Source organism: Aquarana catesbeiana, linkage group LG01 (genome assembly GCF_042186555.1).
Source record: "Aquarana catesbeiana isolate 2022-GZ linkage group LG01, ASM4218655v1, whole genome shotgun sequence".
Classification (NCBI taxonomy): Eukaryota; Metazoa; Chordata; class Amphibia; order Anura; family Ranidae; genus Aquarana; species Aquarana catesbeiana.
This window is the reverse complement of record NC_133324.1, coordinates 926,677,820-926,702,066: the sequence shown is the minus strand read 5'-3', so window position 1 is coordinate 926,702,066 and position 24,247 is coordinate 926,677,820. Positions and strand designations below refer to the sequence as shown.

Sequence of the window (24,247 nt, the reverse complement as noted above, 5' to 3'; positions counted from 1 at the left end):
CTCACAAAGAGCTCACAGGCACTCACTGCAGCTGAAGCAGCTCCAGTCACCTCACAAGATACAGCATCAGGGCGCTCTCACAGACAGAAAATGTCACAGCAAGACTCTCCATTTGAGTCAGATACAGAACAAATCCTCTCACAAACTTCTCCACAAGCCTCCTCAGCATCCCCAGTAATATTATTACAATTTGAAAAGATGCTTCATAAGGCTTTAAAACAAACCTCAGACCAAATAACAAAAAGCCTAACCAAAGAAATAAGAGAGCTGGGAAACCGCACCGCAGCCTTAGAAATAAAAATGGATGAAATTGAAATTACAACCCAAGAAAATATAACAGAATTGGAACAATTAAAAAAAGAGAATTTAATACTTCAAACTAAGCTCGAAGATTACGAAAATAGAGCCAGACGTTCAAACTTGCGCATAAGGGGAATACCTGAAACTGTGACAGACCTGCAATCTACTATTACTGCTCTATTACAAGAACTAAAGCCAGATATCCCTATTGAACGTTTAGAACTGGACAGAGTACACAGAGCCCTCACAGCCAAAAAGAAAGATGGACCCCCACGTGATATAATCACAAAATTTCATTATTACAGAACGAAAGAACAAATACTAATTGCTGCAAGAGAAAAAAAGGAACTTAATTTTCAAGGACACAATTATCAAATTTTTGCTGACCTATCCCAACTTACTATTACTAAAAGACGATCCATGAAACCCCAACTAATGGAACTGCAACGCCACAACATTATGTATCAATGGGGCTTCCCCTTTTCAGTCAGATTTAACTACCAAGGTACAATTTACAGAAGCAGATCAGCAGATGAACTACAACAAACCCTTTTAAAATTAAATCTGACAGAACCCACACGCAGAAGAATGGCATCATCTTCACCTTCAGGCAGCACCCAGAAAATTTCAGAACAAAATGGGAATCATCATTCTCACAAAAGAGGCCGTTATGCCACATCATCCATGGACCAAGAAGATTCAATGGACTGACATCCTAATTCCTGATATCTCTTCATTTATTATACTAAGAGATGGTTCTCTATAAAAAAAACCTATATTTATAACTGAATGTAACTGCATTCTGATAGTCACACACTGTGTGGGATCATGTTACATTCCAGTTATATTTCTTATTACTTCTGATTCATATAGCCTTAGAATATATAAGTGAAATAAGGAAATTCTTGTTCAGTTATATATTATCAGGTAATAACAATAGATTTATTACTTTTTAGGACAAATATGTTCAATAATCCAGAAGTAATGGAAGCTTTTTCTTTCTTTTCTTAAAACAAATATATTATTACCTAACTACTTCCTAGAATTATGTTTTTGTTTATTCTAATCTGAAGCAATATAACCTCAATTTTATGAGTTAACATATCTAAACAGTTGCATATGAATAAAATATGTAATTGTTTACTCTAAAAGGGTTAAAATCCCAAAATAATTCAAACTATCTTCATCAATACCAAAGTTATTAACAGTACCTTTCTAACTGAATTATTTAGCCTAGGGCAAGACTAACCATATACAACCACCCTGGAATAAATAATTTCAACAAAAACTATATTCTGCACTCCAATTAATGAAACATCATTTTGATGTCTTTTGACATAGCACTTCTCTCCTGTAAGCGGAAGATCCGTGTACCCCCATTAGCCCTCCTCATTCTCCCAACCATATTATGTGGGAGTGTGACGAAGGCACTTATTCCCCTGAGAGAGATATTTATTCTCTTTCACGGGTAAATTGTGATTACTTGCAAAAAATAATTTATACAATGTATCATCTAATCTCATATGTTTTTTGTTTACTCTTTACTCCAGAATTCACTGGTTTCTTTTCTATCTATTCATCTCTTCAGTCCACACAGGTTGATCTGCGCAGTCAGCTCTGCATAACAAAAAGTAAGTCAAAACTATTTGATCTATTGCCATGGCACCACTGAATATACTTTCCCTGAATGTTCAGGGAATAAATGTCCCTCAAAAAAGGACCAAAGCCTTCCGTACTTTTCATAACAAGAAAGCTCACATAGTATGCCTCCAAGAAACACACTTCACCAAAGATTCTACTCCAAAATATATTTCTCCTTTTTATCAACAAATTTACACGGCTTCTGCCTGTACCAAGCAAAGGGGAACTCTAATTGCATTTCACCGATCCACACCATTCACCTTATCATCAGAAATTAAAGACCCAGAAGGTAGATACCTGATACTCATGGGTTATATAATGGATACAGCAATCACGGTGATTTCCTACTACGCTCCTAACAAACAACCTACACCATTCCTCTCACATATATTACAAGTGATTAATACACACAAAATAGGAACAGTGATAATGTGTGGGGATTCGAACCAGGTCCTCCTCCCATTTCTAGATAAATCACCTTTTACACCATCCAAAATAACCTCTAGATGACCTTTTTCTCAACTTCTTTCCAAATACAATCTGGTAGATTCGTGGAGAGAAAGTAACCCAATGAAAAAGAAATTCACTTATTTCTCGCACCCTCATCAAACCTTCACCAGAATAGATCATATTTTTCTAACAATAGGAATGATACCAGAAATTATTGCATCAGATATAATTCCGATTCCGTGGTCTGACCATAATGCAGTATACACTACTATAGCCTCAGCCATACCAAAAGCGCATGACCCAACGTGGTACTTACCGGACATAATGCTCAAACACCCACTACATCAGATGGCCATTGAACAAGCTTTAAAGGAATACATATCAATTAATAATACAACAGACATCTCCCCAATAACACTGTGGGAAGCTCATAAGCCTGTCTTGCGTGGTACAATACAAAGACAAATGGCACTATTTAAACGGGAACGCAAAAATCTAACAAAAAAACTAGAACTCAATTTTAATGCAGCCTACATATCATTTCAAGATAATCCATCTCAGAGTACAAAATCTCATCTGGAAAAATCTAGATTGGAATACGATCTATTTCTCACTGAGTCAGTTGATAAATCCCTCAAACGCTCCAAACACAATTTCTACATGAATACAAACAAACCAGGTACATATTTGGCTCGGGCATTAAATTCAACTAACAAATCTTTCAAACCAATACGTTTGAAATTATCAAAAAATGTTTACACTTGTAATCCAGTTAAAATAGTCCATAAATTTCACTCACATCTCGCAACTTTATATAAGACAAACAATGAATTTAATCCTACAGAGGCTGAATCCTTCTTCTCAAAAATAACCTTACCTGAGTTATCTCAGAATCAAAAAAGCAGTTTGGATGAGCCTATAACTATAGATGAAGTTGCAAACGCCATAAAAGACCTAAAACTTAACAAAAGACCAGGCCCAGACGGCTACTCGGCTTTATACTATAAAACATTCTCAGAAATACTCTCTCCCATTCTCACTGAAACGTTTAACAAACTTCTAGATGGACATTCTTTTCGGCAAGAAACACTAATGGCAATTGTTTGTATGATCCCAAAACCCCTTTCTGATGATACTTCCTGTGTGAATTATCGGCCTATCTCTCTGTTAAACCTCGATATTAAATTATTAGCAAAAATAATAGCAAAACGCCTTAATAGCATTATAGGAAAATTAATACATAGAGATCAAGTAGGCTTCATGCCAAATAGACAGGCAGGCGATAATATACGCAGGGCAGTGTTATTGGCACATATTGCTAAAAAACGGAAAATCCCTTTATGTTTTCTATCTCTCGATATTAAGAGGGCATTTGACACAGTATCCTGGCAATATATGCAATATTCATTACAAAAATGGGGTTTTGGACCCCACTTTTTAACATGGATCAAAGCATTATATAATAAACCCAAAGCCTATATAAAATATGCTGGATACAAATCTGAAGCCTTTAATATCGAAAGAGGTACCCGACAGGGTTGCCCATTATCTCCCTTATTATTTGCCCTTATACTCGAACCCATGGCCCAATACATCAGAACAAACCAAACTATAACTGGCATTGAAGTAGGAGGTATTACACACAAATTATGTATATTTGCAGACGATATATTACTTTTTCTATCATCACCACAGGTCTCTGGTCCTAACTTAATACCAGCTCTTGATGGATTTGCAGCCCTATCCGGCCTTATGATTAATCCTAAGAAATGCCTAATGCTTAATATTTCACTCACAAACATGGAATTGATCCCAGCTAGGGCTGCACTCCCATTCACATGGGCAGAAAAATCAATCCCATATCTTGGAATTCATTTAACAGCATCTCATTCTGACTTATTCTCAACCAATTATCCTCCTGTATTAAGACAGATCACAAATCTAATAAAACAATGGTCGCAACTTCCTTTATCCTGGATAGGGAAGATTAATGCAATCAAAATGACTATTCTACCCAAATTGCTTTATCTATTCAGAGTCCTCCCTATTCCAATTCCTTCCTATTTTTTGAGAATAGTACAAAAAAGAGCAACTTCGTTTATATGGGGCTCTTCTAAACCACGTATACCTATACACACACTACATCTTCCCAAAAATAAAGGAGGCCTGGGATACCCTAATTTTACTAACTACTACAGAGCAGCACATTTGGCCAGTCTGTCCAAATACCATGCAAAACAGGAAATCCCATTATGGGTATTTATAGAGGCTTCAGAAAATGACCCACTATTAATATCAAATTTATTATGGCTTGATCCTAAAGACCGCTTTAAAATTCATAATCCCATAACTAAACACTTCTTATCTCTCTGGGATAAACTAAAAACCAAATATCAGTTACAATCTCCACACAATCCTCTCCTTTCTTTTATCAGAAATCCGGCCTTTTATCCGGCATGGATCTACCCAAATTCTTTTAAAGCTTGGACAACATCAGGCATTCAGACACTAAATGACTTCATAGCATCTAAATCATTCCTTTCATTCCCATCGCTTAGAGAAAAATATGATCTACCAAACTCTGAGATATTTAGATATCTCCAAATCAAAAATTTCTATACACCATTCCTAAAGGGGGATACACCATTATCCCAATTATCCATTTTTGAATCAATCTGTACAAAAGATCCATTTGCTAAAGGTACAATTTCATCACTTTATAATCAATTATATGGAGTAGCAAATCTTAATAGACCCTCTTACGTTCAGAGGTGGGAGGAGGACCTGGGACGAACTTTAGAAGACACGGACTGGTCTAACATATGGCTCACATCTAAGTCATCTTCACCCAACATCTTAGCACTGGAGACAAATTATAAAGTCCTAACTCGCTGGTACCTTGTACCCGCTAGAGTGGCAAAATATTCACCTAATACCTCAGCTCTTTGTTTTCGAGGATGCCCAGAAATAGGCACATATTTACACATATGGTGGACGTGCCCAGTAATCCAAACCTTCTGGAAGGAAGTCTTCGTGATTGCATCTAAAATATTTAAAAAAATAATACAACCAGATCCATATTTAACTTTACTTAATCTAAAACCGGAATGGTTAACACTCTCTCAATTCAAACTTATGATCCAACTAATAACAGCTGCAAAACAAACAGTGGCCAAGGCATGGAAATCTCCTACATTGGTACTAGCAGAAACAATTCACAGAATGAATAATACAATGTCCCATGCTAAGATGGTAGCCATCGATCAAAATCAAATTCCAAAATTTGAAAAACTTTGGCATCCTTGGATAAAACAACAGTTCCTGTCAAACTTCAATGACTCTGTCCTGTTGCCATGGTAACAGATTAAATTACTTACAGAGACACCCATTCTAAGGCTTCAAAGAGAACTAAAAAGAATAATAAACTGACGAGCGGGACAACCTTGTGGACCATACCTCTACCTTTCAACCCTTTTTCTTCTTTTTCTTTCCTTTTCTCCACCTTACGATTAAAGCTCATTATCAGAATTTATTTGACCTATATACACTCTACTTGTAAACAATATGTATAGTAGGTATAAATCATTTAAATACCTACAAAAGTAACTAAGGAAATGATATATATCTTTAATTTAGGTTTACGTAAACCCAATGTTTAATATTTGAAATTTCATTATATTTACCTATAGAAACCCTACTGTAAAACAATGAGCTTACTTTATAGATCCTTGTAAACTTACTTTATGTATCTTTATAACATTGTATACTCAATAAACTTCTTTTGACAAGGAAAAAAAAAAAAGGTTTTGCCCTTAAAGCTAGTTGATTCTGCCATGAAGGTCCTTGTTTAGGTTCTTCTATAAGATGAACAGAACTATAATTCTCCGGGGTCAGTAATATGTAGGGCAGTTTATAGGGGTCCTGAAGTATAGGGCAGTGTCCTGAGACTCCTGAAGTCAGTAGTATTTAAGGCAGAGTGCAAGAATAAATTATTTTTGATTAAAAAAAAAAAAAGGTTTTGCCCTTAAAGCTAGTTGATTCTGCCATGAAGGTCCTTGTTTAGGTTCTTTCTGTTATAGGGTGACAATGCTCTATATTTGCTATCCAGTTGTGCTCCACTGTTGTCACCCTACCAAATGAGTTTCCAATAGAAACTACAAATAGTTGCCTTGATACACATTATGCAAGCATGGTCCACTGTTGCCACCATGTGAAAAGTCATCCTGGCAAACGCTCTTCAGCCATGGCTGGAATACATGCAGACAGAAAAGAGGTTACAGGAGATTAACTGCAGTGGGATGCAATGAAGGATGAACACAGATTTTAAAAAGTATTTTACAAAACAATTTTAAAATATTGCTGAAATGTTTTGATAAACAGTTATATCCTGGGCTAAAGCCACATAACTTAGCCTGCAGAACAATTTTCCAATTGCAGTTTGTTACTCCACTCTTTTTTAATTTCTGCACTGAGCTGAGCAGCTGTCCTCAGTATAGGTAGAGCAGCAGCCATGTTCTTGGAGATGAAAACTTACATAGTTACAGTTACATACTGTAGTTAGATTGAAACAGACACACAAATTAATCAAGTTCGACCAATAGAAAAAAAACAAAACACAAATTGAAAACTTCCATATGCACAATTCTACACTCACAGTTGATCCAGAGGAACCCAAAAACAAAAAACAAAACAATAAATAAAGCATGATCTAAATTGCTCCAATAGGGGAAAACATTCAGTTTGTGCAGTTGCCAAAATATGATGGGGCAATCTGGTCTGGACTGTGCTGTGCTGCCTGTAAGGACTGAGCTGCTGAGAGCAGTTGTTGCTGTTTCAGTGATGTAATGAGAGGCTGTCCATTTGCAATTGTTCCTGTGTGTAGACTGGGCTTCCAATGCTGTAGTCACTGCTGTGAAATTCAGTGAAAGTTTGTTTCCCTTTGCATTCCTGATGAACCTGTCGTGATCTGAACTTTGCTGCGTTTGGACTACAAAGCTTATTGTGCCCACCTGAACTTGGACTGTGCAGATTATTAATTCAAATCTATGGTTCCAGACTTGTTGATTCCAAGGAGGAGCTTCACTCTACAGTGTTTCTGAGAGGACAACTTGAAGCAGCTGTGGGGTGCCAACTTGAAAGAGAGGATGATTTTGCTGGCATACGTATGACTACCCAGAGGCCTCATGCCATTTGTTGCTGCTGTGTTACCTGACTTTGTGGGATTACAAGGAACCTTTCCCAAATGGAAGAGGCGAGTGCACCAACCCAGGTCTTCGGCCCCCAGCCAATGTTAGTAAAGACGCCACTGGCCAGCAGGGGAGGGAGGGACAGTACCCCTGTCAGACTTTGGAGAGTAGTTCCCATTATCTATGGCTCTTCTTAGTCCAGATATATGAGGACCTGAAATCTGTCCCAAATTTTAGGGTGTTGTTCATAACTTGTTGTGATATTGTTTGCTACGTCTTCTTTATTGTGTAATACTGTTTCACAATCCATGTTGCTCACTGTTGTTTCTGTTATTCTTTGCGTTGATGGATACTGCCACCCAGATAAAAAAAAACTTTTCAGTCTCAAGGTGTGTCAGTGAGTGTGGTGCCATTAGTCGGTCATTGGAATTCGGAACAGTAGAACCCAAACCTGTAATTCCTTCAGGGGTAGTGCACAGTGTTCTATTAAAAAATTTTCATTATTTTTATACGTTTAAACTATTCAAATCATTATAGAACCCATTCTCAACACATGTCACCCAGACATGTACTCATTAAAGATATAATCTGGCATACATGGCTTATAATTATGTTAAAGCATTAAAGGATAACTTCACCTTTATGGAAAAAAAAATAATGAATGCAAATATTTTTGCAGAATTTTTGCATATTTTTAAGAAAAAGGTCACGGGTGCAATGTGGCCAGAAATGTTCTCTGGCTTTCATCCCATACCCATGTACGGCCTTTCTGTTTAAAAGCTGGAGGATATGTCAATGGACTATGGGAGCGCTCATTGACACCCTTGCATCCCATTGAAGCTCTGTCCGCCTTGGTGAACAAGCACGGTTCCTTTCGTGTGAAACGCGTCAACTGATCATCATTGCAATCTTGTCTGGCTCATGACAATGAAGAAATTTCTAGAGCATCTTTTGGATTCAAGTGTGCAATCAATCTTTTCTTCACTTCTTGATATTGCCTACGGTGAACCGCCCGGGATTAGCACCTTGGACCGGGTGTGTCCACTTTTTGCCTGAAGCGGTGTGTGCACCCTTGTTCTGCCCCGGTGGCATGACACAGCTTTGTAGGTGGAGCCCCGCACAGCAACTCTCTTTTTAAAAGGTGACCACATTTGTGGAGAGAAGAACCCCCGGCCGCTGTTGCTGGGGGTAGGGGGATAGGAGGGAGTGGAGGCAGGAGTTGGAACATGTTACATGTTCCAGCCTTAATACGGGTGAAACATGTAATATGTTCTGAAGGTGAACAAAGCAGAAGACAAAGGTCACAAATAGAGTACAAGTAAATGCATGTAAGGGCCCTGCTATATAATACCTGTGCATAACCATACATATTTAATAACTGAGCTATGTGCAAAGATGTGTCTGAAGATTGATCTCCAATAATACCAATTAGATTGTCATGATTTTGGCAAGAGTAGTTGGGTACTGCATATCTCTGTCCAGATAAAATGCACAATACACCCTCCATGGCTTTAACCACATGTCTACAGGAGTCAGTTGCATGGTACCCCAAAGTCACATTAGGTAAAATATCAGAGTTACTGTTGATCTCTTTAATAGCAAGCACATAAGCCAGGAGATATCTGTAGTAACGAGGTACAGGTCTATGAAGAAAAAAGGAGAGAAAAAATATGATATTATGATGATAATATGAAAAAAATATAATGAACAATATGACATAGAGTTTACCCCCACATCTTCTATGTCATTATGAAGGCTCTTTTACTAATCCAAGGCCATTTTTTTTCCCTTGAATGTCAACATTTCATTTTTTCAGTGTTAAGTTTGCTAACTAACCCAAATTCGTTGCTGAAAAGTTCACTTTAAAGTGGAGCCCCACTTTTGATGAGGAAAAAAAAAGCCATCTTGGGTCAACTTTGAATGGATGTTTACTTTACCAAAATTAATGCTAAAAATGATTACTGCTGCAAAAAAAGAGAATTGTCAGCATCCAGTTCCCTTAACTGAGGAAAGCTCCTGAGTTTATATTAGCTAAATTTAAGTCTATAATGTAGAGAATGTCTTCAAACTGGTTGTCACACAAGCAGGAACTCATTCATGGGTGTGCAAAACAGACTGTATTGCTACGTACACACGATCGGACTTTCCGAAAATGTTGGATGTGAGCTTGTTGGCTGAATCCGACCGTGTGTATGCTCCATCGAACATTTGTTGTCAGACTTCCTGCCAACAAATATTGGCTAGCAGGTTCTCAAATTTTCCACCAACAAAACTTTGTTGTCGGACTTTCTGATCGTGTGTACACAAGTCCGTTGCACAAACGTTCACGCATGCTCATAATCAAGTACCAGCCGGAAGCGCTCGGTCTTGTAAAACTAGTGTTCGTAATGGAGATATCACATGACTATTGAACTTCCTTTTTACCGGCTCGCCGTACGTCTTTTACGTCACTACGTTTGCAATTGTTGGCCAACATTTGTGTGACCGTGTGTATGCATGACAAGTTGGAGCCAACAACCTTCGAACAAAAATCCACGGTTTTGTTGTCGGAAAGTCAGATCGTGTGTGCGGGGCATTAGGGTTAATGGCACTGGATTTCTGGCAGGATCAACAGGTGCACTTATCAAGAAGATACACTATGTTACCGAAAGTATTGGGGCACCTGTCTTTACATGCACATGAACTTTAATGGCATCCCAGTCTAAGGCAGGCCTTACATGGGTCAAATTTCGAAATAATTTTCTTTCAAAAATCTTATCTAAGAATTTTCGATCGGATTTCGCACCATGAGTGGAATTTGAATTTGAGTAATCTGGCATGTTGGAATTTTTTTTTTTTTAAAACAAACCATTTCCTAATCAATGATGGGAGAATTGTGCGAGAAACGTAATCGAAAAATAAATGCGCATGTGCAAGAAAAGAAAGTTCCCGGAAAGAAAAGAAGATTCCCAGCCACGAAAATTATTTCCTGTAGCAACATGAGGTGAAATTGAAGGCTTGGTTGGTTGAATTTCAAAATAAAAAATGGTGGCACCGTGGGATCACAAAACGCACAAAATGATTTTCTGATTTTCAAAAGAAAATTCTTTCGAAATTCGACCAAGTATGGCCAGCTTTAGTCTGTAGGGTTCAATATTGAGTTGGCCCACCCTTTGCGGCTATAACAGCTTCAACTCTTCTAGGAAGGCTGTCCACAAGGTTTAGGAGTGTGTCTGTGGGAATGTTTGACCATTCTTCCAGAAGCGCATTTGTGAGGTCAGGCACTGATATGGACAAGAAGGCCTGGATCGCAGTCTCCTCTCTAATTCATCCCAAGGTGTTCTATCGAGTTGAGGTCAGGACTCTGTGCAGGCCAGTCAAGTTCTTCCACCCAAAACTCACTCATCCATGTGTTTATAGACCTTGCTTTGTGCACTGGTCTAAATCATTTGGTGGAGGGGGGATTATGGTGTGGGGTTGTTTTTCAAGGGTCGGGCTTGGCCCCTTAGTTCTTGGGAACTCTTATGCCGCGTACACACGGTCGGACTTTTCGCCTACAAAAGTCCAACGGACGCTGACGGACTAAAGCTGGCTGGTAATCCGATCGTGTGTGGGATTCTCCGGACTTTCAACTGACTTTTTCAGCCTCAAATCCGACGGACTTTAGATTTGAAACATGCTTCAAATCTTTCCGACGGACTCGAGTCCGGTCGAAAAATCCGCTCGTCTGTATGCTAGTCCGACGGACAAAAACCCACGCTAGGGCAGCTATTGGCTACTGGCTATCAACTTCCTTATTTTAGTCCGGTGTACGTCATCACGTAAGAATTCGACGGACTTTTGTGTGATCGTGTGTAGGCAAGTCTGTTCGTTAGAAAGTCCGCCGCAAGTCCGTTGAAAGTCCGTCAAAAGTCTGTCGGACAGGCTGTCGGACTTTTGTAGCTGAAAAGTCCGACCGTGTGTACGCCCCATTAAGGTGTCAGCATACCAAGACATTTTGGACAATTTTATGCTCCCAACTTTGTGGGAACAGTTTCGGGATGTCCCCCTTCTGTTCCAACATGACTGCACACCAGTGCACAAAGCAAGGTCCATAAAGACATGAATGAGCAAGTTTGAGGTGTAGGAACTTGACTTAAACTTGACCTCAACCAAATAGAACACCTTTGGGATGAATTAGAGCACAGACTGCGAGCCAGGCCTTCTTGTTCAACATCGGTGCCTGACCTCACAAATGCGCTTCTGGAAGAATGGTCAAATATTTCCATAAACCTTGTGGACAGCCTTCCCAGAAGACTTGAAGCTGTTATAGCTGCAAAGGGTGGGTCAACTCAATATTGAACCCTACGGACTAAGACTGGGATGCCATTAAAGTTCATGTGCATGTAAAGGCAAGCGTCCCAATACTTTTGGTAATATAGTGTATAACAAATGCTTACAATGGTTTATTTAACAGACCAAAAAGGAGCAAATAAAAGAAATTCACTGTTAGGACTTGCATACACTTTATAGATAAATGAAGTATGTATTGTGTACTTACTCCATACACAACACTGGAGAGTTTGAAAAACTTGACTTTGCATGTACTGCAAAATAATACACACTGAATATTCCACCAATTATAAAGTCACCTTCATAGACATACTTCTTGTCAAAGACATATTGTCTGCTTGTGATAAAACATTGAGGTCCGGAACTTAGTTTCTGACATTGTGGTGATAATAACACACATAGACATAACATAACCTGGAGAAAGAAAGAATGACCGTCCATCCCTTAGCTTTCTCACTGCCCCATTTTGATTATCCTAAACTACCAAATCACAGATCTGTAAAAGCGATATACTACAACATAGATGTGTTCTGTGCATGGATCCTGAATCAATTCAATGATCTGAATCAATTCAATGATCTTATATAGAGTGAACCAAGCAGGCTAGAGACTGTGTAAACAATATATTTAACTGATGAATTATATTTGCCTCGATGAATGATTTTATAGTGCTTTTAAAATTTTAAACAATCATATTTAATGTTGCTAAATTAAATCTGTCATGAAAGAACAATGGATAGTGTTACTTCTGACCTCCTTGCAAAAAAATTTAGTTTACTAACTGTTATGCCCCGTACACACGATCAGATTTTCCGACAACAAATGTTGGATGTGAGCTTGTTGGCTGAAAGTTCGACCGTGTGTATGCTCTATCGAACATTTGTTGGCGGACTTTCCGCCAACAAATGTTGGCTAGCAGGTTCCTAAATTTTCCGCCAACAATTTATTTTGTTGGACTTTCCGATCGTGTGTACACAAGTCCGTTGGACAAAAGTCCACGCATGCTCGGAATCAGTGCTCACCAAACACAACATTAGCAGAAGGAGCCCAAAGGGTGGCGCATGACTATTGAACTTCCTTTTTATCGGCTCGCGGTACGTCTTGTACGTCACTACGTTTGTATTCGTAATTGTTGGCCAACATTTGTGTGACCGTGTGTATGCAAGACAAGTTGGAGCCAACACCCTTCAAATAAAAATCCACGTTTTTGTTGTCGGAAAGTCCGATCGTGTGTACAGGGCATAATGGTTTTAAGTAAATTATAAGTAGGGGTGAGATTTGGGTCACATCAAGTTTCCACCCAAACTTCCAGGATGAATTCAATTTGAAACTTAAAATTTTGCTCTAATTCATGATTGCTTCATTTTGGTACAGATCCATCAGCAGCCTGAGATGAGCCAATAATATGAGAGCTGAATACCTAGACACTCGCTATAAGAGAGGGGGGGCTGAGAACAGCCATAGTGTTGGGCTAATGGAGCTGGTGATAGTGACAGGACAGGGAAAACTTTCAATAGGAATAGATTAATGTAGTTCATTAAGTGTTCTGGACTTGTGTTTTGTGTCTTACACGTGTCTTTGTGCACCTTCTAGCTGTTAGTTTGACAGCTTGGTCTTGCAGAGTGCAGGAGATGGCTAGGTGATGCATAGGCAGGGATGGCTCCTGCACCAACAGAGACCCTCCCAGCACAGTGCTTGATGCAGGTGCCTGTTTTGCCTTTTTTTTTTTGCGTGAGCACAATAGGACAGAAACAAAGAAGGCTGGTAGCAGTAGGTCCTTCAGTCTCATCGTTTCATAGTTGGTAAGGTTGAATAAAGACTCCAATCCATCTAGTTCAACGTGTGTGTGTGTATGTCTCAGACACTTCCCACATCCCTGTATATTGTGTTCAGTAACATGTCCATCGAAAAAAAAATGTAAATTAGTAACACTTCCCGCTGAAACTTCTGATTGTGGAAGGAAGTTCCTCATCCTTACTGCTCTAACAGTAAAAAAAAAAAAACCTCTATGCTATTTAACCACTTCCGGACCGCCGATATACATCCTTACTTTGACGAGGCATATCGTTGTTATGGCAGCATCTAGCTGTGCCCATTAAACGCAGCCACTGTACCCATCAATTGCAGCCACTGTGCCCATTAAACGCAGCCACTGTGCCATCAAACGCAGCCACTGTACCCATAAATTGCCACCACTGTGCCCATTAAACACAGCCACTGTGCCCATAAATTACAGCCACTGTGCCCATTAAACGCAGCCACTGGGCCATCAAGCCCAGCCACTGTACCCATAAATTGCCACCACTGTGCCCATTAAACACAGCCACTGTGCCCATCAAACGCAGCCACTGTACCCATAAATTCCCACCACTGTGCCCATTAAACCTAGCCACTGTGCCCATAAATTCCTGCCACTGTGCCCATCAAACGCAGCCACTGTGCCATCAAACGCAGCCACTGTACCCATCAATTGCAGCCACTGTGCCCATTAAACACAGCCACTGTGCCATCAAGCGCGGCCACTGTACCCATAAATTGCCACCACTGTGCCCATTAAACGCAGCCACTGTGCCTATAAATTCCCACCACTGTGCCCATCAAACACAGCCACTGTGCCCATAAATTCCCACCACTGTGCCCATCAAACACAGCCACTGTGCCCATCAAATGCAGCCACTGTACCCATAAATTGCCACCACTGTGCCCATTAAACGCAGCCACTGTACCCATAAATTGCAGCCACTGTGCCCATTAAATGCAGCCACTGTGCCCATAAATTCCCACCACTGTGCCCATCAAACACAGCCACTGTGCCCATCAAACGCAGCCACTGTACCCATAAATTGCCACCACTGTGCCCATTAAACGCAGCCACTGTGCCCATAAATTCCCACCACTGTGCCCATCAAACACAGCCACTGTGCCATCAAACGCAGCCACTGTACCCATCAATTGCAGCCACTGTGCCCATTAAACACAACCACTGTGCCCATCAAGCGCCACCACTGTGCCCATCAAGCGCTACCACTGTGCCCATTAAACGCTGCCACTGTGCCCATCAAGCGCAGCCACTATGCCATCAAACGCAGCCACTGTAACCATCAATTGCCGCCAGTTTGCCCCATCAATTGCCGCCAGTTTGCCCCATCAATTGCCGCCAGTTTGCCCCATCAATTCCTGCCAGTGTCCCCCCCCCCGCCCGGCACATACCTGTCTCAGGTCAGCGCGTTGCTCCACGCTCCCTCCGATCACAGCGCCTGTCGCTTCAGCCAATCAGGTGACAGGTAACCAGACCCAGTGCACCTGATTGGCTGAGAGGCGGGTCAGTGTTAGGGAAGCAATTTATTTGATTTCCTAACACAGCACTGTGTAAGCAGCGAACGTACAGCAGTGTATATATATATATATATATATATATATATATATAAAGCCCTATGTGCTTTTATATGTGTCTTATCTATATATAATGCACTCTTTAAATGTGCTTTAAAATGCATGGTTTTCCATTTTATGTACAAGAAAATAATGACGTTATGCTGTTGGGCTGGTATTATAATGCTATGGGGCTGGTATGACATTTTTTCCAGGGCTGGTTTTCATACCCAGTCCGGCCCTGGCCTTGCGTCATAAAAATAAAAAAACCCTTGCGAACAGCTGTGTAGAAAAACCATACAATATAATAAATGAGTGATCTATATCGGAATTTTTTATATACTCTGGTTTCTTGAGTATTATACACAGTGTAAGACAAGTGTAGCGCTGGATCATTTTGGGTTGTGATGTGTAACTAATAGCCTTGTTTGCTGCAGTTTGGCATTGCATGCCATTGCTGATGCTGTTGCCACTAGGGATGAGCTTCGAGTTCGAGTCGAACTCATGTTCGACTCGAACATTGGCTGTTCGCAAGTTCGCCGAACAGCGAACAATTTGGGGTGTTCGCGGCAAATTCGAATGCCGCAGAACACATTTCAAAAGTCTATGGGAGAAATCAAAAGTGCTAATTTTAAAGGCTTATATGCAAGTTATTGTCATAAAAAGTGTTTGGGGACCTGGGTCCTGTCCCAGGGGACATGGATCAATGCCGAAAAAAGTTTTAAAAACGGCCGTTTTTTCAGGAGCAGTGATTTTAATAATGCTTAAAGTCAAACAATAAAAGTGTAATATCCCTTTAAATTTCGTACCTGGGGGTGTCTATAGTATGCCTGTAAAGGGGCGCATGTTTCCTGTGTTTAGAACAGTCTGACAGCAAAATGACATTTCGAAGGAAAAATTCCATTTAAAACTACCCGCGGATATTGCATTGCCGACAATACACATAGAAGTTCATTGATAAAAACGGCATGGGAATTCAACACAGGGAAACCCCGAACCAAAATTAAAAAAAAAAAATGACATGGGAGTCCCCCTAAATTCCATACCAGGCCCTTCAGGTCTGGTATGGATATTAAGGGGAACCCCGGCCAAAATTTTTTTTAAAAATGACATGGGGTTCCCCCTAAATTCCATACCAGACCCTTCAGGTCTGGTATGGATTTTAAGGGGAACCCCGCGCCAAAAAAAAAAAAAAAAAAAAACGGCGTGGGGTCCCCCCAAGAATCCATACCAGACCCTTATCCGAGCACGCAACCTGGCAGGCCGCAGGAAAAGAGGGGGGACGAGAGTGTGCGCCCCCCCCTCCTGAACCGTACCAGGCCACATGCCCTCAACATTGGGAGGGTGCTTTGGGGTAGCCCCCCAAAACACCTTGTCCCCATGTTGATGAGGACAAGGGCCTCATCCCCACAACCCTGGCCGGTGGTTGTGGGGGTCTGCGGGCGGGGGGCTTATCGGAATCTGGAAGCCCCCTTTAACAAGGGAACCCCCAGATCCCGCCCCCCCCTGTGTGAAATGGTAAGGGGGTACTTACCCCTACCATTTCACTAAAAAACTGTCAAAAATGTTAAAAATGACAAGAGACAGTTTTTGACAATTCCTTTATTTAAATGCTTCTTCTTTCTTCTATCTTCCTTCATCTTCTTCTGGTTCTTCTGGCTCTTCTGGTTCTTCCTCCGGCGTTCTCGTCCAGCATCTCCTGCGGCGTCTTCTATCTTCTTCTCCTCGGGCCGCTCTGCACCCATGGCATGGGGGAGGCTCCCGCTCTTCTCTTCATCTTCTTCTTCATCCTCTTCTCTTCTTCCTTCTTCTCTTCTTCTCTTCTTCATTTTCTTCTCCGGGCCGCTCCGCATCCATGCTGGCATGGAGGGAGGCTCCCGCTGTGTGACGGCGTCTCCTCGTCTGACGGTTCTTAAATAACGGGGGGCGGGGCCACCCGGTGACCCCGCCCCCTCTGACGCACGGGACATGACGGGACTTCCCTGTGGCATTCCCCGTGATGTCACAGGGAAGTCCCGTCAAGTCACCGTGCGTCAGAGGGGGGCGGGGTCACCGGGTGGCCCCGCCCCCCGTTATTTAAGAACCATCAGACGAGGAGACTCCGTCACATAGCGGGAGCCTCCCTCCATGCCAGCATGGGTGCGGAGCGGCCCAGAGAAGAAAATGAAGAAGAGAAGAAGGAAGAAGAGAAGAGGATAAAGAAGAAGATGAAGAGAAGAGCGGGAGCCTCCCCCCATGCCATGGGTGCGGAGCGGCCCGAGGAGAAGAAGATAGAAGATGCCGCGGAGGAGATGCTGGACGAGAACGCCGGAGGAAGAACCAGAAAAACCAGAAGAAGAAGAAGAAGATGAGGGAAGATAGAAGAAAGAAGAAGCATTTAAATAAAGGAATTGTCAAAAACTGTCTCTTGTCATTTTTAACATTTTTGACAGTTTTTTAGTGAAATGGTAGGGGTAAGTACCCCCTTACCTTTTCACACAGGGGGGGGCCGGGATCTGGGGGTCCCCTTGTTAAAGGGGGCTTCCAGATTCCGATAAGCCCCCCGCCCGCAGACCCCCACAACCACCGGCCAGGGTTGTGGGGATGAGGCCCTTGTCCTCATCAACATGGGGACAAGGTGTTTTGGGGGGCTACCCCAAAGCACCCTCCCAATGTTGAGGGCATGTTTCCTGGTACGGTTCAGGAGGGGGAGGGCCGCACTCTCGTCCCCCCCTCTTTTTCTGCGGCCTGCCAGGTTGTGTGCTCGGATAAGGGTCTGGTATGGATTTTTGGGGGGACCCCACGCCGTTTTTTGTTTTTTTTTTGGCGCGGGGTTCCTCCTAAAATCCATACCAGACCTGAAGGGTCTGGTATGGAATTTAGGGGGAACCCCACGTCATTTTTTTTTAAATTTTGGCCGGGGGTTCCCCTTAATATCCATACCAGACCTGAAGGGCCTGGTATGGAATTTAGGGGGACTCCCACGTAATTTTTTTTATTTTTAATTTTGGTTCGGGGTTTCCCTGTGTTGAATTCCCATGCCGTTTTTATCAATGAACTTCTATGTGTATTGTCGGCAATGCAATAGCCGCGGGTAGTTTTAAATGGAATTTTTCCTTTGAAATGTCATTTTGCTGTCAGACTGTTCTAAACACGGGAAACATGCACCCCTTTACAGGCATACTATAGACACCCCCCAGGTACGAAATTTAAAGGATATTACACTTTTATTGTTTGACTTTAAGCATTATTATAATCACTGCTCCTGAAAAAACGGCCGTTTTTAAAACTTTTTTTTCCATTGATCCATGTCCCCTGGGGCAGGACCCGGGTCCCCAAACACTTTTTATGACAATAACTTGCATATAAGCCTTTAAAATTAGCACTTTTGATTATTCATGTTCGTGTCCCACAGACTTTAACGTGTTCGCGTGTTCGAGCGAACTTTTTTCCTGTTCCATGTTCTGGTGCGAACCGAACAGGGGGGTGTTCGGCTCATCCCTAGTTGCCACTAACCGTCCTTAGCAACAAGTTTACCAATCCCAAAGGTGTCAAAAAACGTCAAGGAAAAAAACTTAGAAGGAAAAAAGAAACAAATGGTAAAAGAAAGAGGATGTCAATAAGATCTGCAAAGAAATTGGACTCTGGGCATCAGGACAGCAAGGCATACATTTTCAATCTTTTTAAAAACATGCAGGATAGGGAATACCTTAGTAAATTGTTCCTAAAAAGTAAAGTTAAAGTGGAACTATAGGCAAAACTTTTTCCTTGTGCCTCCATGGCAGCATACCTATGACAAGCTCCGCCTAGGCTCCTCCCTCAGGACCAGTGAATATTATAAAAGAAAAGGATTAGTGCACTCCCAGCATTCTCTTTTTTTCCCTCATACCTCATAGCCAGTGAATGGTGGTCGAACATCCCTTATTTCTGCAGTCGGCAGCTTTCAGCTGGGTTCAAGCCTCTCCCAGGTGCAGTCCCTATTCTTGGGCAGCTAAATACGCTAATAAGATAGGGAGTCCCTTCTGTGGGCCTTTTGGGACAGCAGTTGTCTCTTAACTAAGAGCTCCTATCTGCATTTATATATTGGCATTTGCTCAAGCCTGCAGCAGAGAAGGCAGCTATATCTATTTTGCACTTAGCCTTATCCTTACATTCTTTCCCTCCTGTCATCCATTCTCTCTCACTTTCCTTTCCTTGCGTTCGTCTCTCTCTTTTTTGCTTTCTTCCTCCCCACCACCTTTCCCTTCTTGTGATATTGTACCTTCATTCCTGGTTGCTATAGTGGGCAGCGTGCACCTCTCGCTGGCTTTTCTGAGTCCCTTAGCGTCATCCTGCTTGCTCTGCGCATGCGTGGACTTCAGGAGCCGGCTCGGTGGTCCGGGTTGAGTCAGGCGGGCCGCATAGGTCCTAGTGCCGCCGGCACTTGCATAGTCTGGCCTGAGATTGTGGCGGCCATCTTGAATAGGGGTAAATTTTAATTTTTTTGCCCTTGTTTGTCAAAATAATTTTGTAGAGGGTGGTATCTTCCGCAGATGTCCCTCCCCTCTCCATTGTTTATTACTGCGGGCTTTCAGCATGCCAGCCTGTTGTCATCTGAGGAGGTTGCCTATGTGGGGAGCTCCTGGAGGGGACCCTGTTTTTTGCCAGCGGTGAATGTAATTTCTTTCTTTTATTTTTTTACCCAGGAATACTGTTTCCTTGCTCCAGCTGAAATACCAGTTGATAACTCCTTTATCTCTCTCTAGCTGCTTTTTCTGTCTGCTGCCTAAAATAAGCAGTAAGCCACCCGAACAAGACCCTCTCCAACATTTAAGGTAGGGACCATCGTCCAGGTGAGTAAAAAAAAAAAAGAGAGCACTTATGTTAGTACTGTATGTTTATTAATTTTAGCCTTGTACGCCAGAAGAAGTCCAAGCAGACTTCAAGGCAACATAAACAAATCTATGAAGGCCCCCAACCAGGGCACACCAGCAAGATCAGGATACCATGCAAGTGGCGAGGGTTGGTCTGTGAAATAGTTCTTCACATTCACCAACTCTCAAATACCTATATACCGAGCATGCGGGCTCATTCCATTACCAGGCAATTGGTCTGCAAAAGCTGTTTTAGAGTCTATGCAGCAGACAGAGAGTCAGAGGGTTAACAGGTAAACTGTCCTATTTAAAAAATGAGCAGGGGTTACATAGTGGAATGAGCAAAAGCAGTTCCATTTAAGCCATTAGCTCAACCTCCTCCAGAGAAGTTAAATCTTCCTCGTCCATCCTCGAGAGAATCCTCTCACCACGCAGCAAGTATCCCTCCAAGACATCTGGATGATAGTGGGCCATCTAAGGATACCTCAGAAGACTTCAACCTTTTCCTAGTTCAGCCCAATGTCCAGGCTGTAAAGCCAGCTATTGGTTGGGAGGAAGCCAACACTACAGCTGAGAAGTCAAAGATGTACTTCCCAATTCTAAAGAAGCAGGTTTCCTTCTTTGGCCTCGGTTTCCACTATTGCGACTTGTCATGCGACTTGGAACTGCAAAGTCGCATGACAGGTCGTACCCCATGATTTCCAATAAGTACTGTTCATATCTATGCAAATTCAAGTCGCAGCAACATCAAAATAATCCCTGCACTAATTTGGCCCCACTTCATTGCAACTTGAGGGCCATAGACCTCAAGAATACACAGGCATTGTTTCAAGTCGCATCAAAATCGCAGCAAAAAAACATGGAAAAATTGCGCTACTTTCAGGTCGCAATAGTGGAAACATAGGCTTACTCTGATGGATGATGTCAGAGACATTGTTGAAAAAAATAAATAAAAATAAATAAATAAATATTTTTTTTTTCCTCTCAATTGCCTAGGAAAATATTTTCCACTGTCGGAGCAAGATTCTTCAATGCCAGACGATCCACTGGAGGTAGATGCAGCAGTGGTTCATATAACAAAGAATTTCATCGCACCGATCGATGACTCAGCCTCAATTGAGGATCCTTTAGACAGACGAATAGTCCCCAACTTAAAGGAGCTTACCAAATGGCAGGTAAACGCCTGGAAGTCAGCAATTGCCTTATCATCTGTATCCAAAGCCCTGCGGGCAGGGACCGAAAACATGGAAACAGTGATTCATCAAAATGTCCCTAGGGAAAATATAGTCAAGGCTTTGGACAAATTATGTCTCTCAGCAGACTTCACCAGTGAGACGGCGATGGATACAATTCGATACTTCGCAAGATCAATGTCACTACTTGTGATAGCCATATGGGTATTGTGGTCAGAACTATGGGCAGCTGACACTGTGTCAAAACAAAATTAGTATAAATACCGTTTTTTTTATGGTAAATCACTCTTTGAGGAAAGGTTACAGAAAGCCATTTCCCGCATCACAGGAGGAAAGTCAAACTTGATTCCCAGCAGAATTAGATGTACCCGGGGATTCAGGGATGCTTACTTGCACGCACCCATGCTACAACTGTTACGGAAGTATCTGAGATTTTCGGTCGACCCCGCACTTCCCTCAGAGCCCTCATGGGGGCTCGGATCACTATCCAAGCTTCTTTACGAGAACTGGGTGTTCTCACTAACAAGACGATATCCTCCTTTTATCAAAAGATTCAGCCCAGCTAGTGGAACACAGGTGGATGTTGTGGCCTACACTATCAAGATACGGTTGGGTGGTCAAATGAGTCATCTTTTCTCCAGTTTAGACGACTTATTCAACACCGCAAAAGGGACCGTGTCCCTGCCATCTCAGAAAGTGTGGGCGATCATTCAGAAAGTAAGGAGAATGAGGACATGGTCCTACATAACAGCCTCGAGCTAACTCAACTTAATAGGGATTTTTGTCTATTTGTATCCAGATGGTCCTATGCACACATGGATACCTCAGGCACCTTTTATCTAGAATTCCTGAAGCATTGGAGCAAACCGTCTATCCCAGTCCATATATCAAACAAGTTTAATGCACAAGGGTCTGCACTCTGCACTAGTGGACAAAGAAGGAGATGCCTGTAAGGCTACTTTCATTAAGGCATGTCTTCTGGACCACAGTTACCACAGACACCAATGCAATATGCTAGGAGGCACATTACAACCAGATGTTAGTTTAAGAGAGATGGGTATTCAGTGTGGCAGACATCATCGCAAATATCCTGGAAATCCAGGCAGCTTATCTCGCATGGACAGCATTTGCTCTCTCAGATCAAGGACAAATCAGTTCTGATTCGGATAGACAACAGAGTGGCAATATCATACAAACATCACCAAGGCGGAACCCACAACAGTTCCTTACTAAGGGAAGTGGAACCCATCTTCATTGGGCAGAGGGGAATCTGAAGGACCTAAGAGTAGCCTATCTTCCAGCCCACTTAAACACAAACGGTGATCACCTATCCCAAGGATTCCTGGATCCCAACAAATGGTTCCTACAACTGAAGTTATTCAGTTGGATTGTAGGCCAGTGAACCTTTCCTGAACTGCATCCTTTTGCTACAGCAAGCAATACCAAGCTGTGGAGGTTTGTTTTACATCTACCTCACCCTTGGGCAGAAGCAATAGATACCCTGTCAAGTCCTTGGGCATGCAATCTAATTTAGGCCTCCTCCGGCCTCCTACCTCAAAAATTCTCTCGAGACTTGCAATACCAACAATAAAGGTGATAACAGTGCTGCCATATTTGCAGGGAGACCCATAATTCCCTAGGGCAATATATCTTCATGTCCAGCCTCCGGCAAATATTCCTCCGATACCCTCTCTTCTGGCTCGAGGCATCACACCCATCAGAATCCTCACAGATTGAACCTTCACAGAATGTTAAAACACAGAGGCTTTAATCATTAGGATGTTCCTCCAGAGTTGTTTCAACTCTGCTCAAAGCACAGGAGCCTTCAACGAACAATATGTATGACAAGGTTTGGAATAAGTTTCTATCTTTCGCTAACTGAAAAATTTCAATCCTAATATATCCTCTTCCTCCCAACTCCTTGACTTCCTGCAAACAGACCTGATTTAGGATTAGGATTAAGCAATTTAAAGCTACAGCTGGTGGCAATCTCTGCTGTGACCACAAGAGATGGGCCGAAGATCCTTTAATAATCAAATTCTTCAAGACAGTCAAGAAGATAAGCCCACCCATTAAAACAAATCTTTCCCATTTGGGATCTCTCTATCGCTCTGGACTGGAGCCCTTATCCAAACAGTATTTTGCCTCATCTGATTCAGCGTCCTTGTGGAATCTCACTTAGAAACACATTTTCTTTGTGACGATGGCATCGGGCTGGGGAGTATCAGAACTTCAGGCTCTGGGTTCAGAAGACAATAATATTATTTTCTGTACTCGGATAGAGTGGAACTTAGAACGGTAAATAGATTCATCCCTAAGTTCTCCTCTTCCTCTACTATCTCCGAGCCTTGGGCCCAGCCAATCTTTTCAGATCCAATTTCAACCTTCTTCACGAAGACAATATTACTTTGGTACTGAGACACTATCTTCAAGCCACAACTCCCTTCAGACTTTCATCGAACCTGTTTGTAATACCCCAAAAAAAAAAAAAAACGGGCAAAGAAGCATCATCTGGAACAGAGGCCTCCAGAATGTGGCCCTCCAGCCGTTCCGGAACTGCAGTATCCATCATGCCAAGTCATGTCTGTGAATATCAGAGCTTTAAAATACCTCATGAGACATGTGGTTCTGCAGCAGCTGGGAAGCCATAGTTTGCATATCCCTGCTCTAGTACAATGGTTTCATGGATAATCAAATTGGTTAAGAAGGCGTATAGGGCACGGGGTCTAGAACCCCCTCTTCAGTTGGGCTGTATGCCACCCAGTTGTTTTCTGCTTCTTGGACAGCGAGAGCAGACATATCCATCAAAACAATCTAAAGGGTAGCATCACAGTCATCCCAACATGCGTTTACGAGACGTTACAGAGTAGACCCGGCAGCTTTCTCATCTGTAGAAACTGGCAGACAGGCTATCAGGCCGGCATTTGCCTATTTTAAATCCTTTTTCAAATACTGTATTTAT

At 42.0% G+C, this 24,247-nt stretch overlaps 1 protein-coding gene across 1 annotated transcript in view; it reads right to left on the bottom strand.

The window, feature by feature from the left end:
* Positions 1 to 23,934, bottom strand: part of LOC141128079 (vomeronasal type-2 receptor 26-like) — a 49,953-nt gene extending 26,019 nt beyond the window's left edge. Inside the window, exons 1-3 of the mRNA XM_073615147.1 lie at positions 23,896 to 23,934; positions 12,097 to 12,260; positions 8,929 to 9,220 (exon numbers count right to left, since the gene is read on the bottom strand). Coding sequence (XP_073471248.1) covers positions 8,929 to 9,220; positions 12,097 to 12,260; positions 23,896 to 23,934 — 495 coding nt within the window. The remainder of the gene's footprint in view (positions 1 to 8,928; positions 9,221 to 12,096; positions 12,261 to 23,895) is intronic.
* Positions 23,935 to 24,247: the final 313 nt, after the last annotated feature.